The sequence below is a fragment of the Delphinus delphis genome, chromosome 11 (genome assembly GCF_949987515.2).
Source record: "Delphinus delphis chromosome 11, mDelDel1.2, whole genome shotgun sequence".
Lineage (NCBI taxonomy): Eukaryota > Metazoa > Chordata > Mammalia > Artiodactyla > Delphinidae > Delphinus > Delphinus delphis.
Genome location: NC_082693.1, coordinates 56,452,053 through 56,471,546, shown reverse-complemented (window position 1 = coordinate 56,471,546; position 19,494 = coordinate 56,452,053). Strand labels below are relative to the sequence as shown.

The 19,494-nt window shown below is 37.8% G+C and overlaps 1 protein-coding gene across 2 annotated transcripts in view; it reads left to right on the top strand.

Annotated features, from left to right (window-relative positions):
• Window positions 1-19,494, top strand: part of PTPRR (protein tyrosine phosphatase receptor type R) — a 255,782-nt gene that overhangs the window by 13,341 nt on the left and 222,947 nt on the right. For both annotated transcript variants that reach the window (XM_060025240.1, XM_060025238.1), the window contains exon 3: window positions 10,614-10,912. In XM_060025240.1, the coding sequence (XP_059881223.1) occupies window positions 10,614-10,912 (299 nt within the window). The remainder of the gene's footprint in view (window positions 1-10,613; window positions 10,913-19,494) is intronic.

Below are 19,494 nucleotides of genomic sequence, written 5' to 3'. Positions count from 1 at the left end.
GAAAAAATGTGCACATTGACTGTCAGCCCACTAAAAAGAAAATCACCCTAAAGCCTTCTTTTGTGAAGAGTGCCTGCCATGAAAATCTGATTTTCATGCCTCCATTTAAAATAAATCCTTGTAGAACCTTTGCCTTATAAATTGAAAAATGCTCATAATTAGCAAGTTTGTGTTGGAGGAAATAAATGCTGTTTTCCAAAGTGGAGAATCTAAGAGAAAAAAAATCCTATAGCCCCCAGAGGCACGGCAATCATGGGCAACCGTCTTCCTGGTAAAGTATCTCTTAGTCTTAGGGTTTGGGTAGGATTTCTAGTATCATCCCTTCTGCTGTCTCACTCTACAAACACTCTGATCTCACAACATCCAACAGGAGTCCAAATATCCCACTTCTAATGCTGAACCCTCTCCATGTCCACGGACACCTTGAAAACCCTGTGCATTGTAGGGTTTGCAAACTCCACTTTGAGAGCCCTGTCCACATACCTTTGGTGTGTGTGTGGCAGGGGAGGGTATAGGCTTCATGAAATCAGATTTTCCACACACGCATTCTGGGGATCAGGCATCCTGCCTTCCCTAGTGTTAAATTCTGCTGAGTCGACCATAAATTCTCAGCGGGTGCAGAGTCCACGCCTCCAGGCCAGTCCTGCCCCGTGCCTGAAGCAGAGGTGCCTCCGGTCTCCTATACTTCAGCCTAAAATCAGCCCTCACTGCTGGCAACCGCCCACCCCTACCCTTGATGTCTTGGCATTCACCCTCTGGAGCCGTGTGCTCAGGCTGAACCTCAACCTCCTACTTTCTTCTTCCTCTCCACCCCGATTAAAGTCTGTAGTTCTTGCTTCCCATTGCAGGAGAGGTCTCTCCTCAACTAGCTGTATTTTAGAAGAGATGTGACACACTGATCTACTCCTGATAAAAATAGCTGTTAATTGGATGGTCTTTCCCTAGCCAATGTTCATTTTGTCCAAAGACCCATGAGAAAGCAGTACCTTAGACCAGTGGCATTAATTTCAAGGGATGGATGAAGGGACTAGGGCAGGATGGAGTAGCAGTGTTGACCTGAAGGGCCTACCAAGTGCCCCTCAAATCCCTAAACGCAGGCAAAGGATACTAGGCCAGGGATCTCTTCAAGTGGCCACTGTGGACCTCCTTCCTCACCCTCCTCTTGCCCTAATATTCGGGCCTTTATGTCTCTGTAGTATCATTGCTATGACAATATTGTAATTTTTTATATGTTCTAATATTCATTTTGCTATATTTTAATATAATTCCTAATCTACCACGAGAATTATTCTTAAAATAGATATTTCTTTTTCCTTGTCCTGCAGTGGAGTCAGGCTTTTAAGTCATCTGGAGAACTCTACTGTAAAAATGATGGTAATATTTTATAATTCCTGTAACTATTTATAAATAGTAATATTTTAACTGTTTGCATAACAATGAGGCATAAAGATCAGATTTTACAAATGTACTTGGTGCTTCCTTGTTCAGTAAGTGCACTTGGAACGCGATTCCTATGATTTCTGCAAAGGCTCGTGTTTCTCAGCTTTATAACCCTATGATCGTTTTTTCCCCACTTCTGCATTTCCCCAGAGGGCATATCTTGACAGAAGTCTTCTCTTAATGGCTGTGAAGTTTAAGAGATAGTAGCATTCACTCCTGTCAGCCTCTCCTCCAGGCATCCTCCAACTCAGTTCTTCAGGAACTGGGGCGCTTCTGTCTGAGCCAACATAAGTCTCACTCAGCAGGGTCCGAGGCCAGTGGTCTTCACCCATTTCTCCTTTATGACTTATGTCTAGTCACGCTGCCCCAAAGAGTGCTGTCCTAAGTGTATTAAGTTTCACTCTGTAATACATTTATCAGATGAAATATAATGCTATTAAAGCTGGGCAAAACCCAGGAAACATGAAACTCTTTTCATTGTAATTTTGCCACCAGCGCATGGCAGACACACATTTTTCCATTCTGTGACTCCCAGATAGAGTTCTCCACTGTGCAGCTCAACTTTGATTGGAAGGGATAAATAGGAAGAATTGAGGGTCACCCACAGTAGTTACAGTGGGCTGTAAGTGGGCATAGGAGCCACATTTTCTAATGGAATATTTGAGGAAATGTGAGGGAGTGTTTATATCAAAGAACATGCAGGAGGAGTTTACAAGATGCCTTAATTAAAATCATTCCTTATTCTTGTAGGATTCAGGGCCTTTCCTACTTGGAGAAGAATAGAGGCAGCTCTATAAAAATGAGACTAGTTACTTTGGTGTTCGTTTCTTATTTTTATTTTAGATATACTAGGTACATCACTGGCCAAACATGTGAAGCATTTAAGTAGTATCAGAAGAAGACGCAGAGCTTCATCACGGGATTATATTTTCACATCCTAGAGACCAGTGCATAGACTAGATTTTAGGAAAAACATTTCTGGAGGGAGGTGTTCTTTCAATAACAAGCTCTTTTTTGGAGGGCCCATGATGGTTTACAATTTTCATAAATATAATTATAATTCAATTAAAATTTGTATCTGTTATATTTTAGAAACACATTTTATTTTACTTTTTATGACAGAATTACTGGTCTGAAGATGTACTTTTTTTTTGTCAGATTGGTTGTTTGGTGTCAGGATATAAGACAAATGTGTACACATATAAATATATACATACATACATATAACGTATGTTGTAAGAACATAACTAAGACACACAAACTGAATTTTACAAAATTAGCTTTATATACAGACAGAGCCATAGTGGAGTCTTTCAAAACACTGATATAATTTGCTATTAAGATTAGTAGGAGTGAGCACAAGTTATACCTGGGAGGTTATTCTAACAGACCTCAGTTGTCACATCTTGGGATGGCTATAGTGTTCACCAGGAAGATTCAGTGTTGGTACTGTGGATGCTTCTAACTGGAGATTAGTGCCGTGGTGACCTCATGCGTTAGCATTACCAATAGAATTATAGAATAACTGGAAGAGTGGGGGCTTTGTTTGTTTGTTTGTTTGTTTTTTGTGGTACGCGAGCCTCTCACTGCTTTCTGATGAGAAAACTGAGGTTTAGAGCGGTTGAGGACACATGCTCAAGTTCACATAGATGAGAGGGGGTGGGTATTGAAGCAACAATCTAGGTCCCTTATCTCTTATTCCATTGCTTTTTAAAAAAAAAAATGTTTCTTTCCTTTCTCAGTACTATTAATTGGCATTTTCTAAGTAAACTTCCACTGGTACTTGTGTATTTTTAACTTTGCCTGAGAGACATTTACAAATCAAATGAGAACCTTGTCATTTCTCATGTAGAAATTCCCAAGGGACTTTCATGATGTTATCCACTTATATCTCCTTTCTAGAGAAGAAAGTGCTGGCAATCCTTGAAAAACAATGATTGTCCTTTTACAAAATGATCAGAGAACAAAGTTGCCTTTGTTCAGAGAACATATAAAATTATATATAATATGTATTGTATATAATTATGTATATTATATATATAATTCTGCTTGAATTTTCATTTTAATTGGGGATAATTAACATCCTCATTATGTAGAGTCTTCCAATTCATGAACACAGTATGTCTGTCTATTTATTCAGGTCTTCTTGTTTTACTTTCTCAGCGTTTTGTAGTTTTCAGTATATATATCCTGTACATGTTTTGTTAGAATTATACCTAAATATTTTATTTTTTGCAACTTTTGTAGATTTATTTAAATTTCAGTTTTGAATTGTACATTGCTAGCTTAGAAAATGCCATTGATTTTCATAGGTTGACATTATATTCTATTAACTTGCTAAACTCACCTGATCTACAAAAATTTTGATGAGTTCCTTAGGATTTTATACAGAGACAATCATGCTATCTGCAAATAGTACAATTTTGTTTCTGCTTCTCCAATATGGATTCCTTTTACTTCTTTTCTTTGTTTTATGGCAGTAACTAGGACTTTCATTCAGTACAGCAGCATTGTATAGAAGTTTTAAGAATATCATACTTGCCTTGTCCTCTATCTTAAGGGAAGGAAGCATTCAGTCTTTCACCATTAAACCTAATGTTAGCTGTGGGGTTTTGTGCAGGTGCCTTTTACAAGGTTGAAGAAGTTCCCTTCTATTTCTAGTTTGCTTAACTTTTTTACTATGCGTTGATGTGAATTTTGTCAAATGCTTTTTCTGCATCAATTGGTGTGATGTGGTCTTCCTTTGTTAGACTGTCAATATGATGGATTACATTGATTGGTTTTCAAATATTGAAGCAGCCTTACTTACATTCCCAGAATAAGCCCTACTTGGTTATGGTGTATTAGCCTTTATATTTCTGCATTCAATTGCTAATACTTTCTTGAGGAGTTTTGCATCTGTATTCATGAGTGATATTGGTCTATAGTTTGTTTGTTTTTTTTAGTACTGACTTTTTCTTGTTTTGTTATCAGAGTAATTTTGGCCTCACAAATGATTTGGGGAGTGTGCCCTTCTCTTCTGTTTTCTGGGAATTGAAGTTAATTTTTTCTTTAAATGTTTAAATTTACCAGTGAAACTATTTGATCCTGAAGATTTCTTTTTCAGAAAACAAATTTAAGTAGGAATTCAATTTCTTTTATAATTTTAGGACAATTCAGGTCAGGTATTTCATCTCGGGTGAGTTTCTTTAGTTTGTGGGTTTTGAGGAATTGGTCATTTCATCTCAATTGTTGAATGTATATGCAAAGGATTGTACATAGTATTCTCCTGTTATCCTTTTCATGTCTACTGGGTATTTAGTGATTTTCTTTCATCTGATTTTGGTAATTTGTGTCTTCTGTATTTCTTTGTCAATCTTGCTAGAGTTTCATCAATTTATTGATGTTTTTCAAAGAATCAGCTTTTGTCTCATTGATTTTCTCTATTGTTTTCCTATTTTCAATGTAATTATTTCTGCTTTTAACTTTTTACTTTCTTTCCTCTGCATACTTTACATTTATTTTGCTCTTCTTTTTTCTCATTTCTTAAAGTGGAAGCTTAAATTCTAGTATACGCATTTATGCTATAAATTTTCCTCTAAGCACTGCTTCAACTGCATCCCACAAATTATGGTGTTGTATTTATTTTCTCCTGGAGATGTCTTTGTCTGCACTTTGGTGTCCACTATGGGACCTTTGGGACACCTTTGCCTAGAGGATACTGGGGGCAGGGGGAGATGGTAAACTTACTGCTGATGTTGTGGAATTTTGAATTCTGTTCTTCATCCCCAATCCCTCTGCTACTGTTTACTTTCTAGAGTTCTCAAATAGCTGTTTTATGCATTTTGTCCAGGTTTTATAGCTCTATTTAATGTAAGCAACAAGGCGGAGTGTGTTTGCTCCATCTTACCCAGACTCAGAATCTTTCATACCCTTTTAAACCCTTTAAAATTATTTTACTTTTGTTCAGGGACTCAACAGGGAGAGTGCTTTGCTTTGTGCTTCTAGAATGCTGTCCCCAAACCTTTTCCGTGTTGAATCTGGTCCTCTGAATATCCAGGCTCAGCTGTCCACTGATGAATTTTAAATCAGTAAATCCTATGTAAGTGTTCAGGGTTGTCTTGTTTGAACTCTCAGACTGTCAGTGACACTGGACACTGACAATCACAGATCCTTGGTATACTCTTCCCATGGCTTCCATACTTCCACAATCTCTAATTTTTCTTCTTCATCCTCCAGCTGCTCCTTAAATGTGGTCTCCTCTGGGTCTTTGCTGCAGACTCATAATTCTTCTCATTCCACAAGGCAGTCTCATCACTCAGGCACTCAGTTTTCCATTACTATGCTTATGGTTTTTAAGTATTTATCTCTAGTCCAGAACTTTCTTCTGAGTTCCACATAAACATAATTGCTTTCTGGATGTTTCTGCTTCTTTATATTGTAGGCACCACAGAATCACATTTCTCTGTCTCAGTAAAGGGCACCTCCATACATTGGGTTGCTGACTAGAAATAGAATCATCCTTAAATATCTACTGTTGGTTCCTTCCTACAACATTAACTCAATAACTGAATTTATTCCCCTTTTTTTTTGGTCAATTCCTATGTCTTAACACTTCTGGAATTTGTCTCTGCTTTGTCCCTCTACTGCCACCTTGTCTGGGCTATTCTGTCATCTAAAATATTTTACCTGGTACCTTTGCACTTAGTCTTGCTTCCTCCCAATCCATTTTCTTGTATAGCCAGAGTAATTTTTGAGAAATATAAATTTTATAATATCACTTCCCTCCTTAAATCTTGTAAAATGTTCAATTTTTCTAATGCTTCATGTCTTCAATGCTTTTAAAGGTATTTTACAACCTATCATGTTATCCTCAGTATCACTCAGTCTTTCTGCATTAGTGTCCTGTTGCTGCATGACAAATTGCCCTAAAATTTATCAGATTAAAACAATATATATTTATTATTTCTCAGTTTCTGTGAGTCAGAAATCTGGTCGTGGCTTAACTGAGACTTCTGCTTCAAGGTGTCTCGTAAGACTTCAGTTAAGTTGTTGGCCTGCACTAGGCTCCTAGGAGAAGATTCAACTGAGGAAAGACTTGCTTCCAAGCTCATTTACATGATAGCTGGCAGGATTCAGTTCCTCAGTCATTGTTGCAACTGAGAGCCTTAGTTCTTCCCTGGATTTTGGCTAGAAGCCTCCTTCTTCACATGGACCTCTCCAACGTGGCAACTTGCTTCATCAAAGTCAGCTGGAGTTTCCCAGCAACACAGAAGTCACATCTTTTTTAGCGGGAATGCTAAATGACATCCCATCACCTGTTGGTTAGAAGTAAGTCAAGAGCAAGATCTTGCTCACTGTCAATGGGCATGAATGCCAGTAGGTACGGGTCTTAGAGTCCCATCTGAAGAGTCCACTACAAACTCTTACCTTCTTTTTCTTATCTCCTCTCTTAATTTCTCTGTGCTGCTTTCTGAATTATTACCGAAACTTTTCCAACTTACCAATTCTCTATTCAGTGGTGTCTAGTCTGCTGTCTAACCCATATATTGAATTTCATCAATTATGATATTTTTCATTTCTACGATTTCCACTTGGATTGAAACATGCCTGTTCTCTTTTCCTCAAATCCCTTATTCTTATTTTTCTCTTTTATCTCTTTGGATGTTTTAATTAACTTATTTTGAAGGCCCCTTTATTTTTCTCTTTTATTTATTCTTTCTTAGATAAGAATCTTCCTACTTCTCCATCTTCTGACCATCTCTCATGGCAATGGTCACCATGTGCCTTATAATTTTTTAAGTCTATGCGTGTGTCTTCAGTGTGACTTAGCTTGCATGGAAACACGTGGAAATTCCATTTATATTCTAGTTTCTAGAGACATCACTATAAGATTGATTTTCAGTTGCTTCTGTCTAAGACCCTATAATGCATACAGGTTCTAAAACATTTTTTTTCTTAATCTTCTATGAACTACTCTTTCTTGGTTTTCCTCCTACTTTACTACCATTCCTTCTCATTTATCTTTGCTGGCTCCATTTCATTCAGCTCCTTGACACTAAATATTGTAATTCTACCAGGAGTTCTGTCCTATATACTCTTCTCTTCTCAATCAATCTCCAGTCACTTGACTTTAAATTTTATCTGTATTGGATGACACAAATCTCTCTCTCTCTCCAACCATGAACTAAACATTTATTAAATTTCTAATTCAACATCTCCACTTTGATATCTAACAGACATCTCAATCTTAACATTTCTAAAATGTTTACTTGAGTATATTTATAATGTCAAAGTGAAGGAGGTGATGATAGAGGGGTAATGTTTGAAGACAGAAACTAAAACTTATTCCAGATACTAGCTTGGTGGTCCTCAACTTTAGGGTTGGAAAGTGAGAAAATTTCAATTAGAAATCCAGATTTGTAGGCTACATATCCAGAGGTCTGCTATGGTAGTTCTAGGCTAAGATCTGGGAATCTGCATCTTAATATCCTAGGTAATTCTGATGTAGGGATCTAAGCACAACACTTTGGAAAACTTTTTCTTGCCTAATGGCTATGGTGGGGTTCCTAATATTGTGCTGCCATCTTGGTTCTCATTACTCAAGGACAAAGCAGGACTAAGTCCTTTCACATATACGACTGGATAGGGCTGGGAAATGTTAGTTGTGTTTCAACTGCACTTAAAATTAGATTTTTTTACCTTTCCCTGTAGGCCAATTTTAGCACAAGAAACATCTGTTAGTTGGACTCACCTATTCTATTTACATAAGGTGGCTCTGAAAAGGTTTTCTGTGACTGAGATCATATAAAAAGAAAGATTGAAGATAACTGTGTAATTTTCTCAGTTCTTCATTCATTTTCCCCTTCCTTATAAATCTGCATTCTCTGATCTTCTGAGCCGCTTCTCTTTCTTAGTGAAATTCTTCGCCATCCCCCACTATGGGTTTTTTTTTGCTTCCTGAATCTTGCAAGCTTTTTTTGCATGTTAATTTTTATTAACATGACTATTTCGATAGCACTATCATGTTAGATACAGTTGCCATGCTACTGAATGTTATAGATTCCTCTTTTTGGTAGAAGAGCCAATCCCTCAGGTGAAAAACCCAAATTCATTCAAGTATGCAGTATGCCTTTCCTGAAACAAGAGACCATCTTTAAATGAGGAGTATTTAAAAAGTCAACTAGGATAAAAATAATACATGTGCTCTATTTCTTAACCCCAAGGTGACCATGTCATTGTTGCTCTTCACAATGTCAGACTCAGTCCTTTAATAGGGGAGGGAGGAAACTTCACCTGTAGTATAGAAATGCTGTAGGACACTACAGTATCATTTAGTGAATTACTTTTAGTAAAATACTAAACAAACATTTGTGGTCAGAAAGTTAATATACATCTAAAATATTTTAGCACTAGTCTCCATTAATAAAACTGCAATAGGGCTTCCCTGGTGGCACAGTGGTTGAGGGTCCACCTACCGATGCAGGGGGCATGGGTTCATGCCCCGGTCTGGAAGGATCCCATGTGCCGCGGAGCGGCTAGGCCCGTGAGCCATGGCCGCTGAGCCTGCGCGTCCGGAGCCTGTGCTCCGCAACGGGAGAGGCCACAACAGTGAGAGGCCCATGTACCGCAAAAAAACAAACAAAAACTGCAAGAATATTAACAGTGAAGGACCATATTCATTTACATATGTTCCTAATATGACAATGTTCCTAATGACAATGGCATTTCCGAATCTGAGGAACTCTTATTTCATTCAGAGAAACAAAGTTTACAGTCATTTCAAGGTAACACTGTCCAATCATCATCTTTGGCAAATTATGGTAGCTTGATTTTTTAAAAAAAAAAATTACAGTCAATTCAGCATGCTCAGGATTGAAGACATGAGGACTAGTTTCTCTTGGGTTGGCCAAAAAGTTAGTTCGGGTTTTCTGTAACACCTTAAGGAAAAACCCGAACGAACTTTTTGGCCAACCCAATATGACTAGCTCAGAATTCACGTGAAATGTATTTGTGATTTGAATGCTGTAAAAGCCTAAAGTCCCTGGGACCCAATGATTCCCAAACTATTATATCATGATGAAAGCACTTGAGCTGACTGAAGAAATAACCTGTCTTCCTATCTCTAAGTGAAATTTGACAGCATACTGGTAAGACAGGATTGCTGAAGGTGCTAGAAATATATACTGGTCACAGAGGCTTGATGGATGGAAAAAGCTGTAAAAACTAGCAATTCCTCTACTGTAAATATTCAGTGAGAATTCTAGGCACCCCAGAATTCTTATAAAAGGAGGGAAGTAATCTTCTAAGGACAGCACTTGTACAGCGGTTGTTGCCATAGGCATACCCAGGGGAAATCTAGGGTCGCTAGGACAGTGTGGGTGGCATTACTATGTTGTGATCTGTTCAATCTGCTTATCATCTTATACAGAAGGTCTTAAACTTACTTTTCTAATTGGTGTTTGACCTAGTGATATTCTTTTGACTCACATGTGTATGTTATCTCTTTCCTCCTGTGGCCAATGACAAATAGGAAAAAGTTATTCAAGTCAGTGGATATTTACCTAACAGAAGAAATAAAGGAGCATGTACTACTTTATCTAGATGGCCATATTACTAAGTAAGAAGGAGAGAATGGATATCATTACACAACTGGAAGTTGCTACCACAATGCATATACTCAGATTCCTGCCCTTAGTCAGCTTAAAATAGTCTATAAGTATCTTAAAAATTGGACATAGTTGATTATAAGTAGGATAAAAGAAGTATAAAATAAGAATTGTGTGAAATGCTATTGATTAAAGGGAAGAAAGCTTGAATATGATATGTAAATGGTTGTCATTTGAGGAACAGTTAGGACATCCAAGAAGAGATGCTCAAGGGGGTATTACGACCATGAGCTTAGATAAAGGGGGAAATTCCTAACTAAAAGAGGCATTAGAATATCTTTTAAATAGAACTTTTTCGACTATACCCACTTCTGTCCACCCAAAGTCTCTGAGATGACTCCATACCACCAAGTGTGTTCTCATTGTCGGCGATAATGGAGCAGGGACAAAAATGGAGATGAACTGATCTAAATCCTTCACAAGCCTTAAAGCTTCCTAAGAACGGGTAATTCTCTTTATCAGATATTCTATTCAACTTACTGAATAAGGTCTTTGATTTTCGTTTCTGTTTCTTCCCCCTTTCAGGGTGCCTTTCAAGAAATAATGATCACTTTTTGGCAATTCATCAGAAGAAGAGTGGGAAGCCAGCTTTCATTTATCACCATTCACAAGACATTGAGAAGAGCCTGGATATAGCTCCACAAAACATACAGAAACATAGCTACCATTCCTCTTCTAAAGCTCAAATAAGCAAACGCCACCAAATTGTTAATTCAGCATTTCCTAGACCTGCGTATGACCCATCTCTCAATCTACTGGCCATGGCTGGTCAAGACCATGAAGTGGAAAACCTGCCAATCCCAGCAGCAAATGTGATTGTGGTGGTAAGTACTGCATTTAACTGATGCTCATCTGATGGTTTCCTCTGTGGTTGATACTTTAAAACAAACAAACAAACAAAACCTAATGGTGAATAGTTATCATTGGATCTCAATGACTATTTACCATAGCACTTCTTATTCTCTGGTATTTCTTTTTTGTTACTTGATTATTATCTGTTGGCTTCCTCTTGAACTTAAGCCCATAAAATAAGAAACCTTGTCTGTATCTTCTCTACACAGCACAATGCAAGGTGCATAGTAGGTGTTTAATAATTTGAACAAAAAATGGCTTCAGGAAGTCCTTACAGTTATGTTGGATCATATCCTATGGAGCCTCCTGACTTCTGTGATAATCTGTTCTAAGCAGATAGGCCTGAGTCTCAGTTTATGTAAATAAATAGTACTTATTAAAGATCTTCTGGTCACTTGACTTAAATTACAAGAAATGAAGAGACCCTGAAAGGGAGAGAGTGATGTACAGGGAGGAGAGTGTTCTATAACTGGAGTAGATAAGATGGTTTGGAAGTAATTGATGGATAATATTCCTAATATCACTGAACAAGCATCACCTTTTATTAATCAAGGTGATGTAATGGGTCCATTTTTGTATTCTTAGAGTATGTAACCAGGCCAGAGGTTCCCAATTTGTGGACGTATCATAGTTTAAACACATGCTAAGGTTGACACACAGTTTGGACTATAGTCCCTCTCGAGTTTAAAATTACAATAGGAGGATCCACATTAAAACTACAAGTCAGTAGCTAAATGGTTGTTAATTGCATTTCTGCCCCCAACCATAACCAAATATGTTGACTTTTAAGGCAAGATGATTCAATGAAACCATGTTTGCATTTTGGCAACCTCTCTATAAACCTAATGTAATTAAAATTAATAAGCTTTTTTCCTTTTATTTATTTTTTTAATCTACTACATATAGGACACTTAGTATTGAGAATCAAAGATCCATTCATTGATGTTTTCAACTAGCATCCATTCAATATTTATTATGATCTGGCCATCATTCGGGGTATCTAGAAATACCCATCATTTGGGGCATCCACAAGTGCAATGGAGTCTCTAGTTTTGCTTGGGAAATGTCTGGGGAGAAATGTTGGTAAGCCAATAAAAATCATAAATAGAGAACATAAGATGAGCTGTTGTTAAGAGAAAATATGTGGGTGATTTGGCCTCCTGAAATACTTGAACAAATTTTCTGCATTTACACGAGTAACAGATGTTCTGAAGGTGAAAGCCATGCACTGTGTCTATTGAGTGAAGACAAATGATGTTAATAATGTCGCTGTATCTGGATATGCCTGTGCTAATGCTCAGGCTCAGGAGAGATATTTCCTCTATTGACCATCATCCACCCATAGTCGTCAACTCCTAAAGTCGCTGTGAATTACGGTTCAAGAGGTTTGTTCTATCTTATAATGTCATGTACTGTCTAGTTAATTTAATATTATGGAGAATAAAAGGCATCAGTGAGGAACTCTGGCAGGTCCTTTCACTTTTAGCTCATTTGTGGTTTGGAGATTCATGAAGAAGCTGTGCTTTTTCTTTTGGGTGAGGATGACATGAAGGCAATGGGCGATTTTGCGGCTTAGCCTTCCCTAACCTCTCTTGATCTAGTCTCTAACGGTGCCATGGCGCTGGTGGCTTGCAACAACCATTGCTAGTGCTAATGTTTCCTGTAATCCACTTACATTACTTATGCACATGGTGATTTAGTAGGAAAACCAGGGAAGTGGAGTTATTTTTAAATAAATCAATAATTTTCAGCTTACTCAAAAAAGCAGAGGGTCAGCATTTAACCAAGTATCAGCGGGTTTGAAGGTTCATGCTTTAAGAAAAGAGATTTAGGAATAGAACGTACATGATGAAAGGGAGATAGTTCAGCTGCTAAGTGAATTTGGTTGAGTAATTGATATGTGTTTGCGTACGTGTGTGTGTGTGTGTGTGTGTGTGTGTGTGTGTGTAATATATGGTACCAAAAGAATTCTTGTGGTACCAAAGAATTATTTTGTGGCTTCATTTATACCAAAATGAGCAGTATTAATGAGTATTCATTTCCTGAATTGGGGAAATTATTGTGATTTTCTTTTAGCCAGAGTAAAAAGCCACTCCCAACTTCCAAAATATACAAGTACATAACTTTTAAATCTTCCTAGCTCAGAGGAGAGATCAATTATTTCTTTCTCTCTCACTTGTTTCTGACATCATCAAAACCATGAGTTTTAAAATTAAAAATTTAACAGGAACATGAAAGATGCATGTATCCCTCCTCCTTTCCTGATTCCAAGTTTCTGGCACAAAGCATTTCATAAGAACATTTGTCCACAAATGAATTTTTTCCTTTATCTTCTTTCTTTTAGAGTCAGGAAAATATGCAGTTTATTTATTCCAAGGAGAGGACAGCACAATTAGAATGTTTATCCCAAAGCATTCTAATTATGTTCCAGAGGTTCAATTAAGAAGCTGTTATTAAGATTTTTGTACAAATGCAATATACAGGGAATATGAATGTCCTCAAGGTCAAGGCTGTGGTAGGAGAAAAAAAAATGGCTTTAACCAAATGAGTGCTGAGAATTCCATCAATATACATCAGGCCACAAGGCTACCACTTTAGGAAGGAGGGAACCCCGGGGTGTGAGGGAAAATGGTAGAGTGGAAGCAGATACAGGCTTTTCCAGTTCAGCAAGTTCAGCATAGGTTGCTGGGTGAAGAACATTTTAGCTTGGGCAAAGTATGAGAGACCTGGGGAGGCGAAAATCTCCCAGAGATCTCCATCTCAATACCAGCACTCAGCTTCACTCAACGACCAGCAAGCTACAGTGCTGGACATCCTATGCCAAACAACTAGCGAGACAGGAACACAACCCCACCCATTAGCAGAGAGGCTGCCTAAAATCATAATAAGTCCACAGACACCCCAAAACACACCACCAAACGTGGACTTGCACACCAGAAAGACAAGATCCAGCCTCATCCACCAGAACACAGGCACTAGTCCCCTCCACCAGGAAGCCTACACAACCCACTGAACCAACCTTAGCCACTGGGGACAGACACCAAAAACAACGGGAACTACGAACCTGCAGTCTGCAAAAAGGAGACCCCAAACACAGTAAGATAAGCAAAATGAGAAGACAGAAAAACACACAGCAGATGAAAGAGCAAGATAAAAACCCACCAGACCTAACAAATGAAGAGGAAATAGGCAGTCTACCTGAAAAAGAATTCAGAATAATGATAGTAATGATGATCCAAAATCTTGGAAATAGAATAGACAAAATGCAAGAAACATTTAACAAGGACCTAGAAGAACTAAAGGGCAAACAAACAACGATGAACAACACGATAAATGAAATTAAAAATACTCTAGATGGGATCAATAGCAGAATAACTGAGGCAGAACGGATAAGTGACCTGAAAGGTAAAATAGTGGAAATAACTACTGCAGAGCAGAATAAAGAAAAAAGAATGAAAAGAACTGAGGACAGTCTCAGAGACCTCTGGGACAACATTAAACACACCAACATTCTAATTATAGGGGTTCCAGAAGAAGAAGAGAAAAAGAAAGGGACTGAGAAAATATTTGAAGAGATTATAGTTGAAAACTTCCCTAATATGGGAAAGGAAATAGTTAATCAAGTCCAGGAAGCACAGAAAGTCCCATACAGGATAAATCCAAGGAGAAATACGCCAAGACACATATTAATCAAACTGTCAAAAATTAAATACAAAGAAAACATATTAAAAGCAGCAAGGGAAAAACAACAAATAACACACAAGGGGATCCCCATAAGGTTAACAGCTGATCTTTCAGCAGAAACTCTGCAAGCCAGAAGGGACTGGCAGGACATATTTAAAGTGATGAAGGAGAAAAACCTGCAACCGAGAGAACTGGGGAATAGGTAGGCTTTGGAATATAAAGGATGGGGAGATTATGGATTACTCCTTTCCTTGAAGGAAGGAAAATAAAGAGAAGGAATAGGAGGAAAGGTGGAAGAAGAGGAGGAGGAGGAGAAAGGAAAGGGGAGGAGAAGGACGGGAGGGGAGGGGAGGGAAGGGAAGGGGGAAAGGGAAGGGAAGGGGAGGGAAGGGGACAGGAGAGGAAGGAATGGAGGGATGGAGGGAGGGAAGGAGGGAAGAGAGGGAGAAGGAGAAAGGAGGAGAAAAGAGAAGATAGAGTGGCAGTTTTGGGGGCAGTGGGAAGACTTCTGTGAGCACATGAGAAGATGATGGGGAGTCTCCAAGAGCCTGAGATGGTCGCTGTGAGATTCCTAGAATCCTGAAGCTTCTTGTCTTGCTCACCACTCACCCAGACCATCACCCAGACAGACATTCTCTTGTTTTTTGACACAAAACATTCTTTGCAAAGATTTTTATCAAGTGGTTGATTTCAAAGACCATTAAAGCCAAAAGCTCTGGATAACTCTGTGTTTCAGTTACATCCTGAGCTCTGGTTTATGCCTCTCCTCAACTTGGTTCTGCTGTTGACCAAGTTTTTGAGTTTCATCTTGCAGGTAAACAGATAATTCCTAGATGTGGTTTGAAGGGCTTTGAAAGTCTTGCCTTCTCATTTCTTTGCTACAGTAAATAAATTTTGTAGCATTTAGTGTGTTATGTGATGTGCATAAATAATTGTTTTTTAATAGACAAATTAGTTTAATCACAATTTTGTATTAGTATAGTGAATGTCCCAAAAGGTGAGTTTAAGCTGTATAACTACCCCTGGAATTCTTCCATGTCAGGGAAGGCTTAATGGTTAAGAATATTTTGTAGCAAGTGACAAGAACCCAATCAAAACTAAAGAACATTTCATGGTTCAAATAACAGCACTTCTGTAGTATATCTAGCTTTAGGTGTAGTTTGATCAAGGGCTCAAATAATTGGCCAGGATCAATCTCCCATCTCTGCTTTCCATGGAGTGACTTTATTCTCAGACTGATTCTTTTTCATCTTATCATGGTTTCCTGAAACTCCTGGAGTTTTATCCTTGGAGGTTCATATTCAGTGGGAAAGAATGAGTCTTTCACAACTGTCAGTAATATCCTGAGCATCCCTATAGACCAATTTAAGTTAATTACTTACTTCATCCCTGAATAGTTTGTGTCCAGGTGGTAAAATAAGGCAAATTATCTCAAACCTAAACCATATGCCTTACCCCGAGAGCATCCCTAAAAACCCATAATCTGTTTATGAGAGGGGAGGTTACCTGAATAAAAATGGGGACACTATTAACAACCAAAGGCAGACTAGACACCAGATAGCAGCTAAATGTATGCTAAAGCAGAGATCTAGACTGTAGTTTTTACTAAGACATGATAGCCCCTTCAAGAAATAATGAGGATATGACAGCTTACAACTTGGCCTCAAGAATATGATTCTTGTACAAAAACAGGGTGACTAAAGTCATACTCTAAACTCTCTGACAGTGGCCCAAAAAGGCAGCAGATTCACTCTGACACCGGAGAAAATTAAGGTACCTGGGCTGTGTCCTAACACCCAGACTATTTGCCTATGAGGACTGTGATTTAGGGCAATCTGTTGGACCCAGGATATTTTATCCCAAGAATGTTTCAAATTTGTGAAAACCACTGTAACCTGTATACTTCTTGATAGTGACTGCTTATGTGGTGGGGACCAGAAAAGCTACATTAGTACATAGGCTAAGTGAGTTGCTTGTGGTGGGCAAACTCACAGAACATGGGAAGCAAATGCAGGCTTTGGGAAAATTATGAATTATTATGTGTCAAGGGTATTCGGGGCCATATAGTAAATACCAAGTCCAAAATACTACATGGATATAAGACACAAGTCTACTGCAGTGTAGGATGTGACTCTGATGCCTTCCAATGCTGTCCTGGGACACTAGACCCAAGTTCCTGGAAGGAATGAATATAAAAACCTGAGAGAAAAATCTCTGCCATGGTTTTATATGGTAGTACTTTTATTAAAACAATCAAATGTGTAGTTCTTTTCCTTGATTTTCAAATAAATGTAGTTATGTCTACCTTGAAAATGGCATTTTTTTCTGTAGACCCTACCACCTTATCATTTTGGATTTGGTCTGTGTATTTGTTGTCTATTGTTGCATAACATATTACCTCAACATCTAGCAGCTCTAAACAAGGACTATTTATTATTTCACATAGTTTCTGAAGGTCAGGAATCTGGGAGCAGATTAGTTGTGTAGTTCTGCCTCAGGGCTTAACTGCAGTCAAACTGTCAGGCAGGGCTAAGTCTTTGAAGACTTGACTAAGCTGAAGGATTCACTTCCAAGCTCGCTCACATGGGTATTGGCAGGAGGCTTCAGTTCCTCAACACGTGGACCTCTCCACAGGACTGCTCAGACATGGCTTCCCCCAGAATATGTGAGGAGAGAGAGACACCACAGTGCCATGTATGACCTCGTCTTCAAGTCACACACCATCATTTCCACTGTATTCTATTCATTAGAAATGAGTTGCTAGGTCTCTCCCACACTCATGGGGAGGGGACTGCAGAGGGCATGAATACCAGGAGGCAGGGATCATTGGGGACTATCTTGGAGTTTAGGTGTCACAGTCTTCAAAGCAAAATTGGAGAATCTTTGTATTATGCCATTGCTTGTTATGCACTTCTACCTATAAAGTTCAGGGAACATGAGGATTTAAGGGCCTCGTGTAAACTTCAGGAGAGGTAGCTGTGTGCTGAAACCATATGGCTACTGAAATTGCGTCGTATATTGTAAAGGTGGAAGAAATTGTGTCAACAAAGAACGTTTGAGCATTAAAAAAAAAGCCCCTCATGATTAGATGACAATTTACAGACAAAAAAAATCAAGGCCCTAAATCAATAACTTTCTCCAGGTTAATTGCTTAATAAAAAGTGCTAGAGGCAGATCAGCTCTGTGCTTTGCGATGACATAGAGGGATGGGATAGGGAGGGTGGAAGGGAGATACAAGAGGGAGGGTGTATGGGGATATATGCCTACGTATAGCTGATTCACTTTGTTATACAGCAGCAACTAACACACCATTGTACAGCAATTATACTCCAATAAAGATGTTAAAAAAAAATTAGTAGAGTCGGGGATCCAAAACAAAAAAAGTGCTAGAGGCAGAATTCAGATTTGTGTGACTTCAAAACTCAAACATGTTAATTTTTAATGTACTGTTTAATGTAAGTTAATTTTTTGGTTTGCTTTGGGAAAGTATTATAAATTTTCCCAACAGAAAATTTAACTTCATGAATTATATTCTATTTAAGCTAATGATAATGTAAATTCTCATGCTCTGAACATACAGTGATCGATAGCTAGGTGTTCATGTTGGAGCCAGAGGTTAAAATGTGAAAGACCTGTAATGGCCATCCTATAGATCATCATAAAAAATGAATTATAATGTCAAATTAGATTTCACTTTAAGAAAGTCTAGAAGAAGAAATTCTGTAATCTACTTCAGGTATCTGGTTAACTTTCTACTCTTTTCTTAACCTAAAGGCTTAATGTTAAACTATAAGAGCTTCTTACATAATCACCTTTCTTTTTAAGTCCCAAACGTTTGCATTTTGGAAAACTTTGTGCTTTGATTCTCCAGATATTATTGTACCCCTGCAAAATCATCTTGAAGTAGAAATTCCATTCTTGAGCTTGGCATCCTGACAGTCACAACTGTCACCATCTGTTGCTTTTCTACATTTCTAGCTACTAAAGCAGCAAGGAGGATGCTGGAACACATTCTGGAAAGCTAGAGGTCAAGCTTAGGCAATGTCTGTGTGAAGTTTCAACACTGGACCACGTAGTACATCTGTTTGTTTTGCATAATTAGACTCAACATTAGGATGATTGATGTCTTAAGAGAACTGGTTTAATGATCATACTAATTGGACATTGGATATTTAGTAATGTTTTTATTTTAACTCCAAAAGGAATATATTTTCATAGAGTTTCAGAATATTTAGAAATATAACAAAGGAAAAGGAGGAAGTAAAAATAATCCTTAACTGTTAGATAACAATCTCATCTTGATATATGTATCTATATGGTCTTTTATATATATGTGAATGTAGACCATTTTTTATAAAAATATGCAATCTGCATGCATAAGGTTTTATAGTTTTTTTTACTTAGTTTATATTATGGACACTTCTCCATGTCATTAACTATCGTTATATAGCATCACTTTCATGAGCTGCTAAAAATTCCATTGTGTAATAGATTTTACAGTTCTATGTATTGACATATTCCCAACACATTCAGTAAGTTAAGGCAACTAATTCTGAGAAGGAGAAATAAATGTTGAATATATCAAATAGAGTATTTTTTTTCATTGCAACTACCTACTTAATAATATTGAGAGAATTAGGGAGCTTATCTTAAGGGAAACTACTTTCTTTATGAACTCTCTATATAATTGTAATATGGTATCTATTTTTTTGCACTTGGCCAAATTATGCATGTTCCATAGACCTTAAATCTCAAGCAAGGGAAATATTTAAAGCAGCCAAAGAAATTAGCAGGACAAAAAAAGGATGTTCTGTTAAGAGCATATTGTATTTCAGGACTTTTCATTGAAGAAGATGGAAAGTACTGTGTC